We start from the raw sequence: 20,294 nt of genomic DNA on the forward strand, positions 1-20,294 counted from the left end.
GAGCATACACACTCCTTTCAAGACATAATTGTTTTAAAATTAAAATACAAACTCAAATTACTTTTAGGGACATATTAAGGGGTTATTTTTGACAAAATTGTAATGCTCTGTATTTATCTTCTTTTTAATTTTTTTATTTAAATAATTTATTTAGATTACATCTCAATTGTTATCTCCTCACTTGTATCTTCCCGATGCCCCCTCCCTCCCTCTTTCACCGTATTCTCCTCCCCTAGGTCTGTGACAGAAGGGGACCTCCTCCCCCACCATATGAGCACAGCCAGCTTACCCTTCCTCTGATTTATCTTCTTTTATGAAATCAATTTTTAGCAGAAGTCTACCAAATTTTCAAAACCATTAACTGCCATCTCTTGATAGTTATAAAATAGTCACACACAAAAAAGTGAAAACTAAAATTCTGAATTTAGTTTACATACATCTCAATAACCACTTGTGGAGCTAGCCTTTCCAGAATTTCAAAAAGTAGAATAGTTACCCACAGCATTTCTGTTGTTCTAAATTTAACATCATGAGAAGATGACGGTTTTTTAATTTTTCTAAAAATTTTAACATGTATTTTCAGAGCAAACTTCCAATGTTACCACAGATAAAAAGAAAACATACTTGCCATACCAACTGATCATCTAGGCATGAATCTCTTTAGTAAAAAGACCTGTTAGAAGCTACAAAATACAGTCTTCTAACAAGGAGACATCTGTAAGATGCAGCTAGCAGGACTCACCACACAGGGAGAAAAAAGAGAACCTGGTGATGTCTGCATGGCAGGGGCCAAGGGCAAGCTCACACAGCCTCCCTCACACAAGCACAGGGGTTCTGGGGGGCTCCAGGGCCAAGTGGTACAGATCACCTAAAGTCTGACCACAGAGAGAAGTGTTACTGCACTCAGGGGAGCTATGGTATTAAAATCCAAACCCTCAATTAAGTGGGTAAATTAGTTAGTTCTGATTCCAGAACAAACAAACAAACGAACAAACCCAACCTCTGAAGTTTAACATAATGGTCCAAAACGAACTTTGAAAACCTCATATCACTGTGTCTAACAATCTGAATCTACTACAGGACAAAGGGATCCATTTTAATTGAGCATTAAAAGGCCTACATTAAGGCCTTACTTTTATAGAATATTTAATTTTTTTGTTTTAATGTATTTATTTTATCTTATGTTTTGCCTTTGTGTATGTCCACACACCAGGCATATACCTCGTGCCTCTGGAGGCCAGAAAAGAGCAATGTATCCCCCAGAACCAGGCAGTTAAGAGCAACCAAGTGGTGCTGGAAACGGCCTGAGTCCTCTAGCAGAGCAGCTAGCTCTTAACCAAAGAGCTTTGTCTCCAGCCCCTTAAAGTCTGATTTTCTTTTTTTTTTTTAATAAATATTTTTACAAGGTTCTTAGTTTTCTTTTTAAGATCTTGTAGGTTGCTTTTGTTATTGTTTAAAGTTTGTTGTTTGTTTGTTTTAGATTTTGACACTTAAATGCCATTACATCATTCCTCCCTCCCCGCACCCTTTTCATGGACCCTCCTCTTTTTCTTCAGCTATTGTTACGCATGTATATTCCTAAATGCATAAATTCAGGGGGCTCAGTTGCTGAAGTGTTGCTTGCATGCATATGATTTCAGGGCTGACCATTTGGATTGGAGTCCCTGGAATGGATGTCAATAAATGTCCTGTGTCACCTTCAGAAACCAGACCAACACTACACTGAGGTAGTGGGCTTTAAGCTGTGCTTTGCCAATAAGTTATTCTGAGAGGATTCAAAGCCATCCATCTGTCTGGTGCCAACTATGGTACAAGTATTTTGTGATGATAGAAGAAGGAGAAAAGGGTTGGAATTCTGTAGAGATGCTCATCAAATCTAATTAAGGAAAAGCCAATATATTAATACAGTCAAAGATTTACCAGTCCCAGCACAACTCTTATAGAGGTAAATATTCCATAAGCAGAGAAACTATTATGGGACAGCTAGAATATTAATATACATTAAATAAATACACATTAATATAATAAGCATGAAAAGAAAAAATTGATATCTACAGAAATATTTACAGGTCACATTATTAACCTGCTCATCACTTTAAATTTATTGGACTTAAAACCTACTGGAAATTGTATTCAACAGACTTCTGTAGTATGATTTAAAGCATTGTTAAAAATAGAGCTGAATGGAACTGAACTCTAAGACTGATGAGAGGATTAGAAATCCTTATTTTTCCAAAGAATAAGGGCTTTGCATATGAAGACTTTGTCTCCTCTACTCAACACTGTTCTCCATATTTCCTAACTTTTTAACAGAACTGAATGACTCAGCGATCTGTCTGTATAGTCTGTTATTCATGACTCAGCGATCTGCCTGTATAGAATGGCTATTACTCATGACTCAGCGATCTTCCTGTATAGGAAGGCTATTACTCATGACTCAGCGATCTGCCTTGTATGATTACTACTATGACTCAGCGATCTGCCTGTATAGAATGGCTATTACTCATGACTCAGCGATCTTCCTGTATAGAATGGCTATTACTCATGACTCAGTGATCTGCCTGTATAGAACAGCTATTACTCATGACTCAGCGATCTGCCTGTATAGAATGGCTATTTACTCAGGCTATTCTTAGTGACTCTTCCTAAAGAGGAATAAGGGAGATGCAAGGTGAAGATACAGGGTGTAGTAATGCAGGAGAAAGAGGAAGAGCCATCTTTATTATTGTTTTTGTTATTAAGATAAAAGTCAAGGTATAATACACATACCAGAAATTATTTTAATTTGGAAAGTTACAAATGAATTTATTGAGCATGTTTGAGAACAGAAAAAAGAAAATAGTGCTCCTTTTCATTAAGAGACTAAATTAATTCCAAACTACTTGTTACAGCCTTCATTTTGCAGCACAGACACATATACATCATCCAAGGGCTGTAACTACTGAGCCATAATAGACACCACTCCAATCATACATTTATTTAAACGTCAAAAAATCCCAAGCTTTCATGTCTCTGAAAGGCATCAATATTTGTATCTGCTTTTCCCAGTTTCCTACCCTTTCTATGGCAGTCAGTATTAATCAATCTAGCTGCATCCTGCTTTTCTGACCTGCTTTTTATCTGTATACTATTGTCATCTCATCAAGGAAAAACTCAAGAAGGCATTAGAAACCAGACGAGAAAGTGGATGCTGGTATGCTAGTTAGGGACGTCCCCTCCCCTCACACTACCTTAATAGCCAAGAGGAAAGGACTCAGCAGCTCCGTGTCATACTCAGGGCCTTCCTGTACTTGAATGTATACCTGAAATTTATATTACAAGCCAGATAAAACAAAACAAAACAAAAAAACCAACCAAACAAACAAACAAAAACCAAAAAAACCTGGTGAAAGTGGCACTTGATATACAGTGTCTAAGCCTCCTAGCAAAGCTATCTGGAAGACACAAACTCTCTCAAGTTTCTTAGTGCTCTGACCATCCCAAACCACTGAGTTCTACAGAAAAATTACCAAGGAAGATTGAGCTGAAACGCCAAGAACTGCTAAGGCGGTGGCAGAGAGAACAATCCCAATGCAGACGAAGGACATCTACCCTTAAAAACCACTAGAGACATAAGGGAAACACCGCAGCAAGAGTGAGGAAGCTTGGAAGCGTGTGGAAAACATGACGCACAACTCCTAGAAGAAACAAAGGCAATTACTAAAAACAATTTTGACAAACATGAAGATTCATTTTTCATGAAAAAAAAGAACGGGTCTTTTCAATAAAACATAGCCAAAAATAGACAAAATGAGCTATTGCGTCATGAAAAGTTAAGTAAAGGTAGTTCACAGTTCTGAATAAAGAGATAAAGCTGTAAACCTTCTAGAAAGAGCACAGGGCTCTGCAGTCATGCAGTCTGCTAAGCCCCTCAGAATATAGTGCAGGCATCTCATTACAGTGTTTAGACCTTACTGTCTCTTTTATAATTTCTCCCAGGTGCATCTCCACTTCCTCATCACTTCTCCACTTATACCTTGAAATCAGTTCTTTAAAAACAAACAAACAAAAACCCTCTATTTACTCCGATTTGCAGTCCTGACTCTGCAATGGGAAGAAGAGCCCTCAGGCAGGACGCAGAAGACACTGGTGACAGAGATGACACTACCAAAACCGAAAGCTTCCACATACTAAAAATTGTTTTAAAAAGGAAAAAGGAAAAGCCATGGAAAATGGACTCTCTACAGTCATGCAGACTGGGATAGAAAGACAGATAGGAAGACAGACACATAGACAAATAGAGAAAGACAGAGGCAGGAGACAGATACATAGCCATAGGACACACACACACACACAGAGAGAGAGAGAGAGAGAGAGAGAGAGAGAGAGAGAGAGAGGTTGTCAAAGGCTGAATGTAGGATGCCAGATAACTTATAACATCAATAGTCTAGAGTGATGCTTTATCACAGATGATGAACAAGATGCTTGAAAGACATTCGGTGCCTTTAACTCATCAAGGAAATGCAAATCCAAAACAATGAGAATTATAAAGTGAATTACACAGACGCTCAGTGCCAACTGTTTCTGATAAATTTAGCATTTCCAATAAATTCAGGCAGTTTCTGATGAATTCAAACATTCACATGACAGTCCTTTGTTTCGACCTAGGAAAAATAGGGCTTTAGGCCCACTAAAATAAATAGATAAATAAAGATAAGAAGGTTATCCATAGCAACTTTGTGCTAGCCCAAAAATAGGTTGGAAAACAAACAAGCAAATGCTACGCTGGCTTTTCTCCAGTGGAGCCCAACCCAGCAATTAAAGAAAAGAAAAAACCTACTATAAACACAAATTGGTGCCTATCAAAACACAGCAAGTTCAGGAAAGACTTGGTTTATCTGCTCACGTGCTACACAATGGCCACGCAGCGAACAACTACGCACAGAGTATAGTCTTAGTGTGTGCGGGTCATAGCACTCAGGTTTACATACAGTCTGTGATGTCAGTGCAACAACAAAACCACCGAAGACTAAATTTTCAGGCATGCATCTCTGCTGTGACATGGTGTGAGGCTGCACACACTTTATATAAAGTACAAATGTAGACAAGATTATCCAGAGACAGGTATCACAGTATCTCTGGGGTATGGCCAGGACTATCCAGAAAAGGGGGTACAGGAGAACTTCTGGAATAATAGAAATATTTCAGACATCTTGATCTGGCTGGCAGTTATAACCAAATGAAAACACATTGAATTGTATAGCTAAGATGAAATTTTTTATTGCGTCTAGATTATGACTCAATCAAGTGTGGAAGGAAGTCCTTGGCACTGTGGGAGCGTGGAGGATGCAGACGCTATAGAGGTCTTCCTGTATACAGGAATGGCCTCAAGCAGTGACAACTCATCCAGTAAGTAAAGCAGAGCAGGGGAGAGTTCAGTGGGTAGGGGTGCTTGCTGCCAAGCCTGATGGCCTGATGGATCCCTAAGGCTGCTATGACGTTGGGAGAGAGCTGAGTCTTGCCAAATTGTTCCCTGACCCCCACACCCATGCTGAGACACTAGCCCCACTCTCCTATCAGCCCCACAAAATAAGAATGGAAACACTGCATAAATAAAGCAAAGGATGGACTATTGACATGCTTCTTACTTTGAAACTTCTTTTACCCATTTCTGGGGGTTGCTGAGGTTCTCCTGCTTTCCACTGCACCGTTTGGCAGGCACAGGCAGCCTCTCCAAGCCTAGCTCAGTGACAGAACAGCTCAATGAACACACGGCTGCAATCCTCTTGCTATATTTGATGTTTAATTATCAGAGTAGATGAAAGTGTGGTCATCTCCTGAAAACCCCATCTATTCCACCAACACTAAACTTAGGTTCTCACTTCTCCAGTCCGACCTGTCACTTTGGAGACAGTCTCTCAGTGTGGACTTGCCTAAAGGGTCCTGATCTTTAGACTCTGCTCATGTGCTTTGGGGAGGGCATCACAGCAGGAATACTGAGCCCTTAGCACTGCTGTCAAGGATTCATAAAGAATGCCCAGCCCCTTAAGTCGGAGACTCCGGGTTTGTTTGGAGACTGCAGGCCATAATGCTCCTTGTGATTACTGTGTGTATTTGGGTTAAAGACCTGCTCCCACAATATTTCTCAGTAAAGTTGTAACTAATCAAGAGCGCTAACACATAATGATGAAAGGAACAATTTGCCAGGAAGAAATATCAGCTTCAAAGTTATATTTTCTTTTTGTTTGTTTGTTTGTTTTTTAATTTTTTATTATTAATTTATTCTTGTTACATCTCAACAAAGTTATATTTTCTAGAACATAATTTTAAAATATTGACCATGCGCTAGACAAATATTGATGACATGCTAAGCAATATGACAAACTTTAAAGAACCAATCCATATTCATTGACCACAAAGCAAGTAAATTAGAAAAGACAGCAATGATAAAATAAATAAGGAAATAATATATTTCAAAAATTAAAACTATACTCCAAGGACTAGGGATGGGTTTCAGTGATAATCTACTTTCTGTAAAAGCAAGAGGGCCTGAGCTAAAATCTCCAGCACCAATGTGGAAGTCAGACATGCAGTGCACACCAGTAACCCAGCACTGTGACACAGAGACAAACAGACCCTAGAAGTTCTCTGTCCAGTCTGCCTAGCCTGAAGAGTGAGCTTCAAGTTCACTAAGAGATCCTATCTCAGAACCCAGGATGGGGCCAGGCATGGTGGCACACGCCTTTAATCCCAGCACTCGGGAGACAGAAGCAGGCGGATCACTGTGAATTTGAGGCCAGCCTGGTCTACAAAGTGAGTCCAGGATAGCCAAGGCTACACAGAGAAACCCTGTCTCAGAAAAAAAAAAAAAAAAATCAAATCTCAGGATGGAAAATGACAGAGAAAGACACACGATGTCCTCCTCTGGCTTCTACATGCCCACCCCCACCTCCACACTAAAATACACACACACACACACACACACACACACACACACACACACACACACACACATATTCCCAAACCACATGCAGTTCAAAACATAGAGCTTAGAAAATACTTTAAATAATAATGATAAGAAAAATTCAAGGGGCTAGAGATGGAGCACTTGCCTAATACGCAGGACTCCATAGGTTCATCCCTAGTACTGGGGGAGAAAGACTAGATTTCATTTTTTAATTTAAAAGATGTATGGTACACACATGCATGTGCTCGTGCATGCATACGTATATAAGTGTGTGTGTGTGTGTGCATGCATGTTCTTGTGTGTGAGTGATTGCACGCATGCATGTGTAGACTCCAAAGCCTTAACTCAGGTCTATTGGCTTGCACTGAGCCACCTCCCCTTGGAATTTAGTTTTACTCCAACAAATATGAAAGTCATCACACACTTTGAAACAACCCTGCTGCTTAGTGCAGAACTCTTCCTGCACAGAGCTCCGTACAAGGTCATTCTTCAACAATAGACTGTCAGGCCTTGGCCGAGGCCTGCAGGCATGAGGACTGCGGGTTCTAGGCTGGTCTGAGAAAGACAGCAGGACCTTGTTTCCGAAGACCCTGCCCCTCCTGCTAACAATGATGACAAAGACTTTATAAAATTTAAGATCTGAGCAGGGCATGGTTGCACACCTCTATAATCCGAGCATTCGGGAGGCAGAGGCAGGCAGATTGCTATGAGTTTGAGGCCAGCCTGGTCTACAAAGCAAGTCCAAGATAGCCAAGGCTAAGACAGAGACCCTGTCTCAAAAATCCAACAAAACAAAACAAAACAAAACAAACAAAAACAAAAAACACAAAGAAACAAAAAAATTAAAATCTGTAGTCAAAAAACCAAGTTATTTCTATAAATGTTGAAATAATAAAAATAATAAAAGCTAAAATATCAAATGTCCAGCACACACACAACAACATCAACAACAACAGGGAACAAGAAAGATGAGAATAAAAATCAACAAAATTATGTTCTTTAAAGACTACAAATAGATTCAGCTAATTAAGAAAAGAGAAAGCATAAATAAGCATTAGAAGTGATAAAGGAGCAGGAATACAAAGTGAACAAAATGCAAACAACTAAGACCAGTGTCTTAGAGTAAAAGAAACTATCAAACAGCCAAGACCACTCAGTCAAAGTCACCCAGCCAATGTTCCAATTAACTTCCACTAAATGTCTAAGGAGGGCATTGTCTTTACTCACAGTTGCAGATTTCTATGTGGGGAAGCAAGGTGGGAAATCACAGGATGAGCAAGTGAGAGGTCCTCTGCAATGCCCTTGGGGCAAGCAGAGCATCACAGCATCAGTACCAGAAAAGTAAGAGAAAAAGGAGTTGTGGGTCATGTCACATAGCGTAGCCTAAGTATTACAACAATCTCCGCAAAACCTGCAGAACTGTGTACAAACTACAGCTACAATATGAGAGCAAGATGCTAGAATGACCTAAGGATCTTGAAAATTAATTTGCATGCTCCATAGATAAAGAATGAAATCTAATATGACTTATGTAAAAGTTACAGAAAATATTTCAATAAAATTCAATTATCATTCATAATATAAACTCAAAGCAAATTAAAAATAGAAGACAACTTCTTGGGGTGGAGACCTGCTGAGTGCTTGTGCTGTGAGCATGAGGACCAGAGCCTGCATCCCCAGCCCCAGCATAAAATGCTGGCATGGCTTGTGCACATTGATCTCTCCATCAAGGTAATACAGATTGGGTGCTGAGTGCAAGATGCTCCAAGTCCTGTTCTGCTCTGCATGCACACAGATGGGCACTGTACCACACAAAATTTCTTCAGATCAATAAATACCAGCCGTAAAATGATTAATAACATTAATGTATGCAGGAGATTAATAAAGCAGCAGTTTTCTTTAACCAGCTAGTTCCCCAACAATTGACAGAGAGACTATGGTTTATTATTAAGCTATAAGCACTATGCTGGGCAGGTTCAGAGCTATTCTGATCCTACTATGCTTAAAACACACATTAATGTCTGTCACTTGACAATCTGATGACTCCTGGGTGGCTCCTGCTCCATCAACCTGTCTTCAGGGAAAACTTCTCTTAGCCCCATGCTCCTAGTCCATCCTGTCTAGTCAAGAGCTCCTTCATCTGCTCCTCTTCCTCCTCCTTCTCCTTCCCATGGGGGAGGAGGGGGTCTCTGACTCCCAGCCCAGGAACTTAATTCTGCCTGCTTCTCTTTGCCCAGCTATAGGCTGTCAATTACTTTATTTAACCAGTCAGAGAATATTGGAGAGCAATGTCACACAAAGTCAAGTACACAACATCATTTGGTGTGAGTGAGAACGCACTAGTATGAGTGACAACCAGATCTTGGGAGTCAGTAGTTAGCATTAGAATACATAGCACCAGACCAAGCCCCAACAGCCAGCTAATGAATGCAGCCGGTGATACATTTTCTTTAAAATTGGGAGTAATCCAAGAATCCACTTGCACTTTCGATTCAGCCTTGTGCTACAGGTTCTTCTAATTCAGTGGAACACAGAACCATGGAACTCAGTGTCTAGTGAGGGGCCTTCACTTGATGGCACCTTCTATATGTCGTCAGATGACAGAGGAGCAACAGGTGCCCCCAAGCCTCTCCTATAAAGATATTGATTCCATTTCCCTACTCACTCCCGGCTTCCTGTGCCTTCCACACTGGAGACAAAGTCTCAATATAAACTTTAGTGAAATACAAACTGCTGGGCTTCAGACCTGGGACAGCAGTTGAAGTGCCATTTGAACCAAGGTAGACCTGACCTCCAGGTTCTCCCAGCATCCCTCTGTCCCTACCTGCTACAGGGCGTGGCTGGCATGGCGTGTTCTCTACCCTGAATTCCCTAGTCCAAGGGCAGGGCTTCCCCTCTCCCAGAAGCTCTTCACTATAAGATCTAGACATTCTGGGGGCTGGAGAAATGGCTCAGAGGTTAGGCACACTAACTGCTCTTCTGGAGGTCCCGAGTTCAATTCCCAACAACCACATAGTGGCTCATAACCATCTATAACGTGATCTGACGCCCTCTTCTGGCCTGCTGGTGCACACACAGGCAGAGCCCTGTATGCATAATAATGAATAAATAAATCTAAGAGGAAAAAAAGAGATCTAGACATTTTGGTTTCTCTTCCTCTTTCTCTTCCTCCTCCTCCTCTTCCTCCTCCTCCTCCTCCTCCTCCTCCTCCTCTTCCTCTTCTTCTTCTTCTTCTTCTTCTTCTTCTTCTTCTCTCTCTCTCTCTCTCTCTCTCTCTCTCTCTCTCTCTCTCTGCGCAAGCACTTTGCTGTCTCCTTCTGCGTGGCAACTTCTCTGGCCCCATCTTTGGGACCAGTGAGCTCACCTAGAGTTGCTCCCAATCAACCTGCATTTAGAGACTTTAACTTGACTTGAATTAGCTCACTTCACCGCTGCATGGCTCCTATCAAGGATCACTCTGGCTCACGCTGACCTGAACGCACCACGGAGCCATGCTGTACTTCAACTCACAGAAAAACTCCTGCTTCTTCAGCCTCCCAGCAGTTGAGAGGACATGCCTGAGCCCCACTCCCAAGCCTTAATTTGTAAAAGGAACAACATCATGGAAACTAAAAAGATATTTAGCTTGACGCTGACCCAATTTCCAAGAAAAGACTGGCAAACAAACATGAGTCTTGACACTGAATGCAGGGCAGGATGAAGTAGGTAATATGTTTCCTTCCCAGAGTTCAATAGAAACACACTAACTTGAGTAAATTCTCAGAAATCAAGAAAGCAGGAGAGTTGTCAGAGACGGATGGACATTTTGTGTGAATTTCAGAAAGCTGACAGATCTTCCTAAGAGAATACCCTGAGCAGAGGGACTGCAACTGAGGACCACAAGAGCGATGCTACATTGGACTCAATTCACTCTGATGGGAGGCCATGGCAGTCACCCTCAGTCTGGACATGCAAAGATCAGGCCTGCACTGCCTGAGGACGCACACCAGGTGGGTGTGTAATTAACATCTGTCTGCTCAACAGCAACTCCTGGCCGCTCGTGTAGGGAAACATAGGCATCCAGGGCAGCTGCCTAAAAGCGGCACCTCAGCAGGTGCTCAGACCTGTTCTTTCAACAGCATGTACTACTGTAGGGTGGGATGAGCAAGGTGCTTCCTCTAGGAAGATGGTTAGTAATGACCACAATACAAGAAAACAAAGTCTTTCCACCCTACAAAGTAAAATCGTTATTTCAGCAATAACCAAGTAAGCCAGCAGTTTCCCTTCCACTCATCCTAAGGGAATGTCTGGGGGCGGCGGGGGAGGGGGCGGGTAGGAGATCTACTTCCATTTACAATTAAAGAAGGGCTCAAACACCAAGCCACCATGCAATGTGAGCTTTCATTTAAAGCTACCAGTCGAAGGGCTGTGCGTCTTTCAGTGGCAGAGCATTTGCCTAAAGATTACCAGTCGGAGCTGGAGGTGGCTGAGTGGTTAAGAGCAGGTACTTTCAGAGGCCCAGGGTTCAGTTCCCAGCACCCATGCCAGACTGCTCACAACCACCTGTAACTCCTCCTTCTGAGAAGCGAAGCCTCTGGCCTCCTCAGGCATCTGTACCCACATTGAAAATTAACAAAAAAATAGATCTTAGGATCACTAGCCATTAAATGGGAGCTGGGGGCAGCCAGGTATGGTAGAGCACACCTGTAATCTCAGCACCTGGGAGGTGGAGGCTTGAGCACTTGGGGGTGACAGCGTCTCACCCCAAGTCTCAAAGAATAAGTATGCTAACTGACACTAAGGATAAGAAAAAGATGAAGAAAAAAAATATGTAACCTCAGATTTTAAAGTCTTGGATTTTAAAAGTAAAGTTTGTGTGACAGGCATGGTAGCTCACACACCTTTAATCCCAGCACTTGGCAGGCACAGGCAGGTAGATCCATGTGAGCTCCATGCCAGCCAGAGCTACACAGGAAGACCCGGCCTCCAAAAGCACGTTCAAGGAAATAGCGGATCCTTGATTGACTTGAACTTAAAAGCTGAACTCCACCTGTATCGACAGTGCATGTCCATTCAACTGCATGCACCACACTTATCATTATGAAGGATATATGCATGGTTCTGGCATCTTTTTAAGTTTCATAAAGGGGTACAATCTCCCTTCCACAAGCTGCTGTCGCGGCTGCTGCAGTTGTGAGCAGAGACAACACTCAGCGGTCAGTGAGTTCCTGGATGAGCAGGATGCGTTTTCCAAGGGGAAGACAATCTCCATGCAGGAACATGCATGCAGGTCAATTAAGCACTTTTGGGATACTTCCCAGCCCCAGGGTCCCGAGGCCGAGCAGCCTGTCCTAACTTAGCAACACAGCAACGTAATCCAATCTGGAAAGCCCACTCTGCGGTTCTTTCCAACCTGGGGAGGGCTTGACAACGCCACCGTTCCATCCAACCTGGGGAGGAGCTACCACAGCTCAGAAAGTGTGCGACAGATCCATGTCTTGGGAAGGGCTCTGAAAGTATCCCCCCCTTTCAGAAGTGCTAGCTGCCTGAGAGCTTCTGGGAAAAGGGAAAGTGAAACCGATCTGCCGAAGAAGCTTGGCAGCTAGACACCATCTGTCCCCCACATCTGCATTCCGGAGAGCACACTGTACTCTGTCCTAACTTCAGACTCCAACATTGCACACAGGATACTGAACGTTTACATCTATCCCTTCGAAGAGAAGCACTGTGGTACTCACCACAAAGGTGATCTGATTGTGTCGAAGGTTAAGTTCAGTTAGTGAATCCAGACCGTTGAGATTGTCAACATGACTCAAGAGGTTCCTGGCAAGGTTTAAAACTCTCAAATCACACAAATGATTAACATTTTCGATTTTGGTAATCTGTTAAAAAAAAAAAAAAAAAAGGGTGGGGTGGAGAGAAGCATGATTAGTATATACACATTATAAAACTCCAAAAATAAAATACTCAAGTCACCAGATTTAATGCAAGTTTATATGGAGACATTTAAAGTCCATTTAAGTGTCATTAGCTAAGGCTCCTAGCTGATAACTTGACCATAATAAACATATCAGGTAAATTTCCTCCAATAGTGAATTCCTTTGGACAAGCTCTAAGCTGGCAGGTCCTACATCTACACACTACCTGATACAGACACTGACTCTGGCTCCAAGCCACAGGCTCACAATTCTTTGACAAGGTAGATCAAGATCGAGCCTCTCAGGGCACAAGTGAAGGACGGGATTGACATGGGACTGCCAGGACCCTGAGAGCAGTGAAGAGTCTGAATGGAAAGATCAAGAGAGGAGAAGATGGGCTCAGTAACAGACAGTGCTCAGCTAGGGTGCAATGGTAGCCCTGGCCTGTAGAACAAAAGGGCTTGGGTTGTGGAAGCCTCAGGCACATAAGCCCAGGGCCACAGCAGAGGAACCCTGGTTCTCATCCTGGAGTGAGAGAGCACAGTATGATTGTAAACCCCATTGTTATTGCTCAGCCAAAAACAGTACAACAGGATGAGTGGCTCGGACACAGGAGGTGGGAGGGATTCTAATCAACCTCTTCACAGGCCATCCCTAAGAACCGCTCATACAACACTTTTCACTAAGGGGATCCTTTTCAGGGACTGGAGGGACCCTCAGGATTGAGAGAGTTTGCTGATGCTGCCGAGGACCAGAATCCAGTTCCTGGTACCCACATGGAGGCTCACAACTGCTGTAACTCCAGCTCCTGAGGATCCAATGCCCTCTCAACTGAGGATTCTTTCCTTTCAAATAACTCTAGCTGTGTCCAGTTGACATAAAACTAGCCAGCACATATACTCAGTATCAGTTCTGTTCCTGTGGAGACCCCTGACTAATATGCTACAAGATAAAATAACAATTTCCTACTGGAATGCAAGGAAATCAACTTTAAAACCCTCAAAAGTATGATGGTCACAAAATCCAGGACAGAGGTGACCTCTGGTGAAGAAGCAAGGGGCAGGACGAAGGAGAAACACTGAGGCAGATGGGAGTCAGGAAGACCAGAGCTCTTGAGAGTTTTGCCTGAGTATAAATTGTCATAACGAGGCAGATCCCCAGAGTATCCTCTGTGGATTACTTCTAAGAAACCAGGAAAAGCTGCACCACTATACTGAAGGCCTTAGACGGTCAATGAATCTGTAAAGTAACTCTTACAGTCGAATGTTAGCAGGACTCTTGAAACATTTATAACATGAAATGTGCTGGAGACTTTCAAAGGAGAAGGGAGGGAGAGGAGGTTGCAAAGGTGGGGGAGGGGAAGAGCTGCACAATACCTGATTTCCATGAAGGTCCAAGACATCTAAATTTTTTAGATTCTCCAGATTTGAGATTTTCTTGATTCTGAAAACCAGAATAAGCAGAATTGAATGGAAATGCAGATGTTTCACATCTGTGAGTATATCAAAGCCTGCTGAGGTAAGAAGGTATACTCATTTTTAATATTTAAATTCTTGCTCTCCTACTGCATACTGCAGAGTAGTAACAGATGCGTGCCACTAGGGAAAGAGGCACAAATGTCTTAGTTTAGAGAAAAGCAATTCTACGTCTAGCCTTAGGTCAAAGCGTGCGCTGGGGAGGGGGCGGTACCAGGCACAGTGGCGCCTGCCTGGAGTCCCAACTACTTGATAGACTAAAGCCAAAGGGTCACTTGAGTCCAGATGTTCTGGAATTCAGAGCCAGCCCAGGGCAACAGAGTAGAATGATGCTTTTAAAAAACAAAAAAACATAAAACAAAAGAAATGTAATTTCATTGCTAAAGTTAAAACTCCCAGTGTGGTGGTTAGGTCTATCCACGTTCTTCTCACTGCTGCTCTATGGCTGCGTCTCCTGCCCACAGCACGTGAAGGTTCTTCTTCTTTCCTTTGTCCCTATAGATCCACACATTCACACTGTCAATACTCGGTAGGGAGAAGGGCATGTGAAACGCTCACCCTTACCCCAAGGGTTACTTACTCCTGTTGTCATTATTTATTGTCTCAAAGAGTAATGTCCACTTCCTCAACGCTCCAGAAGTCAAGCCATCATGTCTTTGTTTTTCATTTTGAGGCAGGATGCTTCTCCAAACCCAAAGCTCACCTTTGAGTACACTGCCTGGCCAGCAAGTCCCTACACTCTGCCTGCCTCCACTTCCCATCACTGCAGTTACAAGTGTACATGACCATGCCTGGAATTTTTTAATGGAAATCTGAACTAGGTCCTCATGCATGTGTGGCAACCTTACTCTCCAGGGACAAGAGAAATTGTCTTCACCCAGGGCACTCTGCTCAAGGCCCAATGGAAGCCAAGTGCAGAGTAATCAGAGCTCTCTGATCTGGGATCTCAATGGACTCATATGCAGTCATCAGAGCAAAGTGGGACAGAAAATTCTCGGGAAATCATGTAAATGACATTGAACCTGACACCTGAGGGCTAAAAGTACATAAAGGCAATGGCACTGAAGAAGCTCCACTGGCTATCTGAACTTCGAAGCTCATATGCTCTGCTTCCACTGCCCTACCAATGTTCAAAAGAAGCTGGAGAAATCTGTTTTTACCAACAGGGGGCAGCAGAAGGCCATGTACAACACAGAGCTGGAGATGCTCAAGGCAGGTCCCTTCTGCTCACCAGAGCTCTCCAGAACTCACCAGAGCTCTACATAGGCCTTTTGTCAGAAGATGTCTGGCCTCAAGCACTAGCAGCTGTTTTCAGAATCAGAGGTATAGGTTATGGAGACTTGAGGCACACCGGATGTTGGAAAGTACATCAAGTTTCCTTGTGACACGTTTCCCTTTGATTCACAGGCCCGAGCAGAGCAACAACTGTTCAACAGCATCTCCTTAGCTGTCCAGAGCAAGCAAGCGAAGACCAAGGAGGAGGAAGAGAATAGGAGGCGTCTGGGTTAGTTTGTTTCTATCGCCGCAAAATAAGGACATAGCCAAGAGCATTCGGTGTCTCAGAGTAGGAAACCCCACGAACTTCAATAAAGCCGAAACAATGCTGTCTTCTAATTCAAGATAAACAAATTGTTTATGAGAAACTGAAAAGTAGAGGCAGGCAGCAAAGAACAGAGAGATGATTTTAGATGAATGCAATCCAAGCCAGCATCTGAATATTCTTTGAAATGAGAGATAAGATCCTAGATATCTCTAGAAAACAGCTTGATGTAAGGATGAAAAGGGAGACTTTCGGGACTGGAGAGATGACTTAGCAGTTAACTGCACTGACTGATATTCCAGAGGACCCAGGTTCAATTCCCAGCACCACATGGCAGCTTACAACTGTCTGTTAACTCCAAGATCTGACACCCTCGCACAGACATACATGCAGGCAAAACACCAATGCACATAAAATAAAAATAAATAAATACATTTTAAAAAGAAAAGGGAGACTTTCAGGCAGTGATACTAAAGACTAAATGTGAGCTCTAGACACTAATAGCTCAGAGAAGCAGAAAGGAGCCATGTCTGTGGGGAGCAGCATGGAAACCTGGAAAGGAAAGTCTTAAAGCTGGCAGTCAGCTTGGCTTCCCACCTCACTTTGCCCAGTGAGATGCCAGGAAACATCCTCCTGCTGTGTGGTTGTAGTTATACACAGCTGACTATGGCAGATCCTTTCAACTACTCCGCTCCCACATCTCTAAAATGAAAGGACTTATTTCTGAGGTCACTTCAAATATTAATATTCCATGGTTCTATAACTTCTCAAATTATCTTGACCTATGTGGAACTTTTCTTTTTCTGTTTAATTATATGTTTACATGTGTGGAGAGCAAGTGAGTACAGTGTTCATGAAGGCCAGAGGAGAAGGCCAGGTCCCCTAGAGCTGGAGTTAAGTTGAGAGCAGGCCTGTTGTGGGTGCTGGGAAATGAACTGAGGTCCTCTGCCAGGACAGTATATACTCAACCACTGAGCCATCTCTCCAGCCTCTCAAGCTCTGTAATTTATTTTTTAGTAGAATTCTTAACACAACATTTGAACTAATAAACTACACTGATAAAAACTCCAGAGAAACATCAGGGAAAATATGACTCTAAAATTTTGGGACACGACCTTGAGAATACAGAGGTAACAACATAACATCTCCAAACACAGCACTTCGGCTACTACATAATTTGGGCTGAAGTAAAGCAAGACAACTGGAGAGGCAGGAAGGTCACACTGACCTCCTCCCACCATCTTACCCTAAGGCCATAAAGAGACTCTCTGACCTACATCCCCTGGGAACGCATCATAAGACCCTCAGTGCAGAATCCTGCCTGTAAACAGAAAGCAACAGGAATGAACAGACCAGGAAGAACTATAACAAAAGTTCTGATTTCTTTGTAAACTCAGTTATGTTATATAAATATGTTTTTGTTTTAATCCCAAGTGTGAGATTTTAGTTTGGGCTTTAGTTTGTCCACAGTTGATGATTGCCTCTTGTGGGGCATGATCTTTGCCAGTTGGAAATGGCCTGCCTCCTGTGGCATGGAGAGGGATGTAGTCTAGGACTCTGAGGGAGCTAAATAGGAGAGCCCAGAGAGAGAAAGCGTGGCATGCAGTGATGCCATATGCTGTGTAGCTGTTTGGAGAGACCAGAGACAGACAGTGAAGCAGCCTGGAGATACATGAAGAGAAACATTTCAGTGCAGTGGCTCAGAAGAGACTGATCTCTGTGTTTGCTGTCAATGGAGATTGGTATTGCCACAAAAGAACCCACGGACCCTAAATGGACAGAAGAAGTAAAGGGGTCTGTGCCCTGTCTCCCTGCTAACCTTCTTTCTCTTACCCAGGGTTAAGGGGTTGTGGAAAGGAGGTAGAGGACTCAATACCCCAAATAAAATAGAGTTTTAAAAAGGGTGTCAACAAAGACCATGCATGAGTGGGCCTTGCTGAGTCATCAGCTTCCCACCACAGACCAGAATCCTCTGTCCAATCATATCCTCTAAGGTTGCCCACTAGCCAACAAACCTATGAAGACAAATGTAACTTTAACCTCTTTTTTCAGGCCTTCTTATCTGAAGACCACCATGTCACAAAAGTTATATAAATCTGTTGGAATCTTCTCTTATGAATTGTTTTTCATTATTGGAGTGTCAGCCGTAAATCTTGTAAAGGGCAAAAGCAAAGAGTCTGCTAATCCTTCTATGCTATTAAAAACTATTCGGAAAAACTGGATGAAAAATCATGAGTAATCTCAAAGCCATGAGTCAGCAATTGTGTAGCTACTACCTGACAAAGCTATAGAAAAGGAACCGGGGCAGTACACCGACAAGATGCGACAGTAACATGTGATACAAGATCTATCACCAACTAGTGACACTGATGGTTGGAGGGATGGCTCCGCTGTTAAGAGCACTTGCAGCTTTTGCAGAGTTTGGTTTGGTGTGGTCACTGATACCCACATCAGACAACTCACAGTGGCCGACAACTCCAGATCCAGAGGATCTGCTACCTTCAGAGGCACCAAGGACACAGGGGTGCAGAAACATATACTCAATAAACATATACACATATACATAAAGTCAAAAACAAACAAAGCTTTAAATAAAAACATACAGAAACTACTCTCTGAAAAAAAGAACCAGCCAATGATTTTACAATCACAAAGTAGCAAATATCCCCTTCACCAAACACGAGCAAGTGACCATTCAAGCCTCAAGTGAGCACACATGCTTAAAACATATCCTAAGAAATCATAAAGTCAAAGATGGAGTATTCCTTTCACTTCTAGTTCAGGTGTGGCACTGGAGTAATGCCAACAAGACGGCTAAACTGAATCCCACAGAACAGATCAGGATGGACTTTTCCAGTGCTCGAACTCAAGCCAGGCTCTCATGTATGCTGGGCCAGGTGCTACCACTGGCTTCCCCTGGGCTTTCCTCTAACAATGCCCACAGAAGTACTCTGCTGTGGCCTACCCCTGGACACTATGCAGATGCTATTAGGTGACAGGCGAGAGCCACGTGAGAGCTTAGCAGCTAGGAGTGTTGCCTCTACAAGCACAAAGAACTGAATCCACATCACCAATACCCACATAAAATCTGGGTTGTAGCAGTGTCCACCAATCACAGCACTGCAGAGATAGAAATAGGACTATATTCTGGGGGCTCACTGGCCGGCCAGTCTAGTGCCCCCTCATACCCAAAAGGCAAGCTCTAGGTTCAGTGAGAGCCCTGATTCAAGAGAAAATGGGAGAAGTGACAGAGCAGGACACTAAAGGTGCTCCTCTATCCTCTATAGGCACTGTGAGCATCACACAAACATGTGCTTATCTGCATATGTTCCTATACACACACACATATGTGCACACACACATAAGAACACACATGTACAGTGCGCACGCACGCGCGCACACACACACACCATATATGCATACCCCCCAATATACATAATACATGCCCACAGCCCACACACAGAGAGTTTGCTTTACAAATACCTGTTTTTCCCTAAGAGAAGGACACGGAGGGATCTCAGAGTAGAAAGCCCACTAATTTCTTCAATTTGGTTATCATATAAGTCCAAGAAGATTAACCTCTGTAGATTAGAAATATTTTGAATCCGAGTTATAAAATTGTGCTGAAAGTTCAACAAACGAAGGTGCTCTTCCCCATCGATGATAGGACACACGGTCAACTTTTGTCTAGAAAAAAAATGTAAAGTGAGTAAGATTCTGAGTCAGTACCCTGCTTCCTGTCAAACACTATCAAGTAGTGTGTGTGTGTGTGTGTATGTGTGTGTGTGTGTATGTGTGTGTGTGTGTATGTGCGTGTGCGCGCGCACGCATCCAGGCTTTGAGAAGGGTAAGATACGTTGGGGCTAGAGAGACGGATCAGCAGTTAAGAGCACTTACTGCTCTTACAGAAGACCCAGTTTCAGTTCCTTGCACATCACAACTCAGCTCTCAATCGCCTGTAACCACAATTCCAGGGACCCAGCATCCTTTGCTGACCTTTACGGGCTCAGGCACATATGTGGTACAGACAGACACTGAGGGACTCATGTATACATACAAAATCAATATTTTTAAAAGAAAAGGGTAATATGGACCACTTCTTGCCCTCAGGGATGAAACCTCAACTTAATGGTCAATTGCATACCAAAGGTGGACACTAACAAGGGTAATTACTAAAGTTAAGTGTAAACTCTCATGGTATCTTAAAAATGTCTCTAGGATCAGTTATTTCATGTGACATTAACATCAAAACCTTTCAAATATAATTGTCTTCTGTGTGAAAGGTTTAGATGGTCAAACCACATCACAAAAAGAGGGGGGAAATGCCTTTGATATCAGTCACTGTTGTCGTGGGAGAAGAGCCATACTAAAGGGCTTCTTTTATAGTCACTGACTCAAAAATGTGCGTGAGCGTGGGAAGAAACCCTGCCATCTAC

At 42.9% G+C, this 20,294-nt stretch overlaps 1 protein-coding gene across 4 annotated transcripts in view; it reads right to left on the reverse strand.

Moving 5' to 3' along the window:
- The window catches only part of Lrrc49 (leucine rich repeat containing 49), a 97,507-nt gene that overhangs the window by 67,036 nt on the left and 10,177 nt on the right, over nucleotides 1-20,294 (reverse strand). For 3 of the 4 annotated variants that reach the window (XM_051156572.1, XM_051156570.1, XM_051156571.1), the window contains 3 exons: nucleotides 19,342-19,545; nucleotides 14,220-14,286; nucleotides 12,664-12,807 (listed from right to left, as the gene is read on the reverse strand). In XM_051156572.1, the coding sequence (XP_051012529.1) occupies nucleotides 12,664-12,807; nucleotides 14,220-14,286; nucleotides 19,342-19,545 (415 nt within the window). Of the gene's footprint in view, nucleotides 1-12,296; nucleotides 12,369-12,663; nucleotides 12,808-14,219; nucleotides 14,287-19,341; nucleotides 19,546-20,294 lie in introns of those variants that run through there. The other variant, XM_051156573.1, reaches the window with a different exon arrangement.

The sequence above is a fragment of the Acomys russatus genome, chromosome 14, assembly GCF_903995435.1.
Source record: "Acomys russatus chromosome 14, mAcoRus1.1, whole genome shotgun sequence".
Lineage (NCBI taxonomy): Eukaryota > Metazoa > Chordata > Mammalia > Rodentia > Muridae > Acomys > Acomys russatus.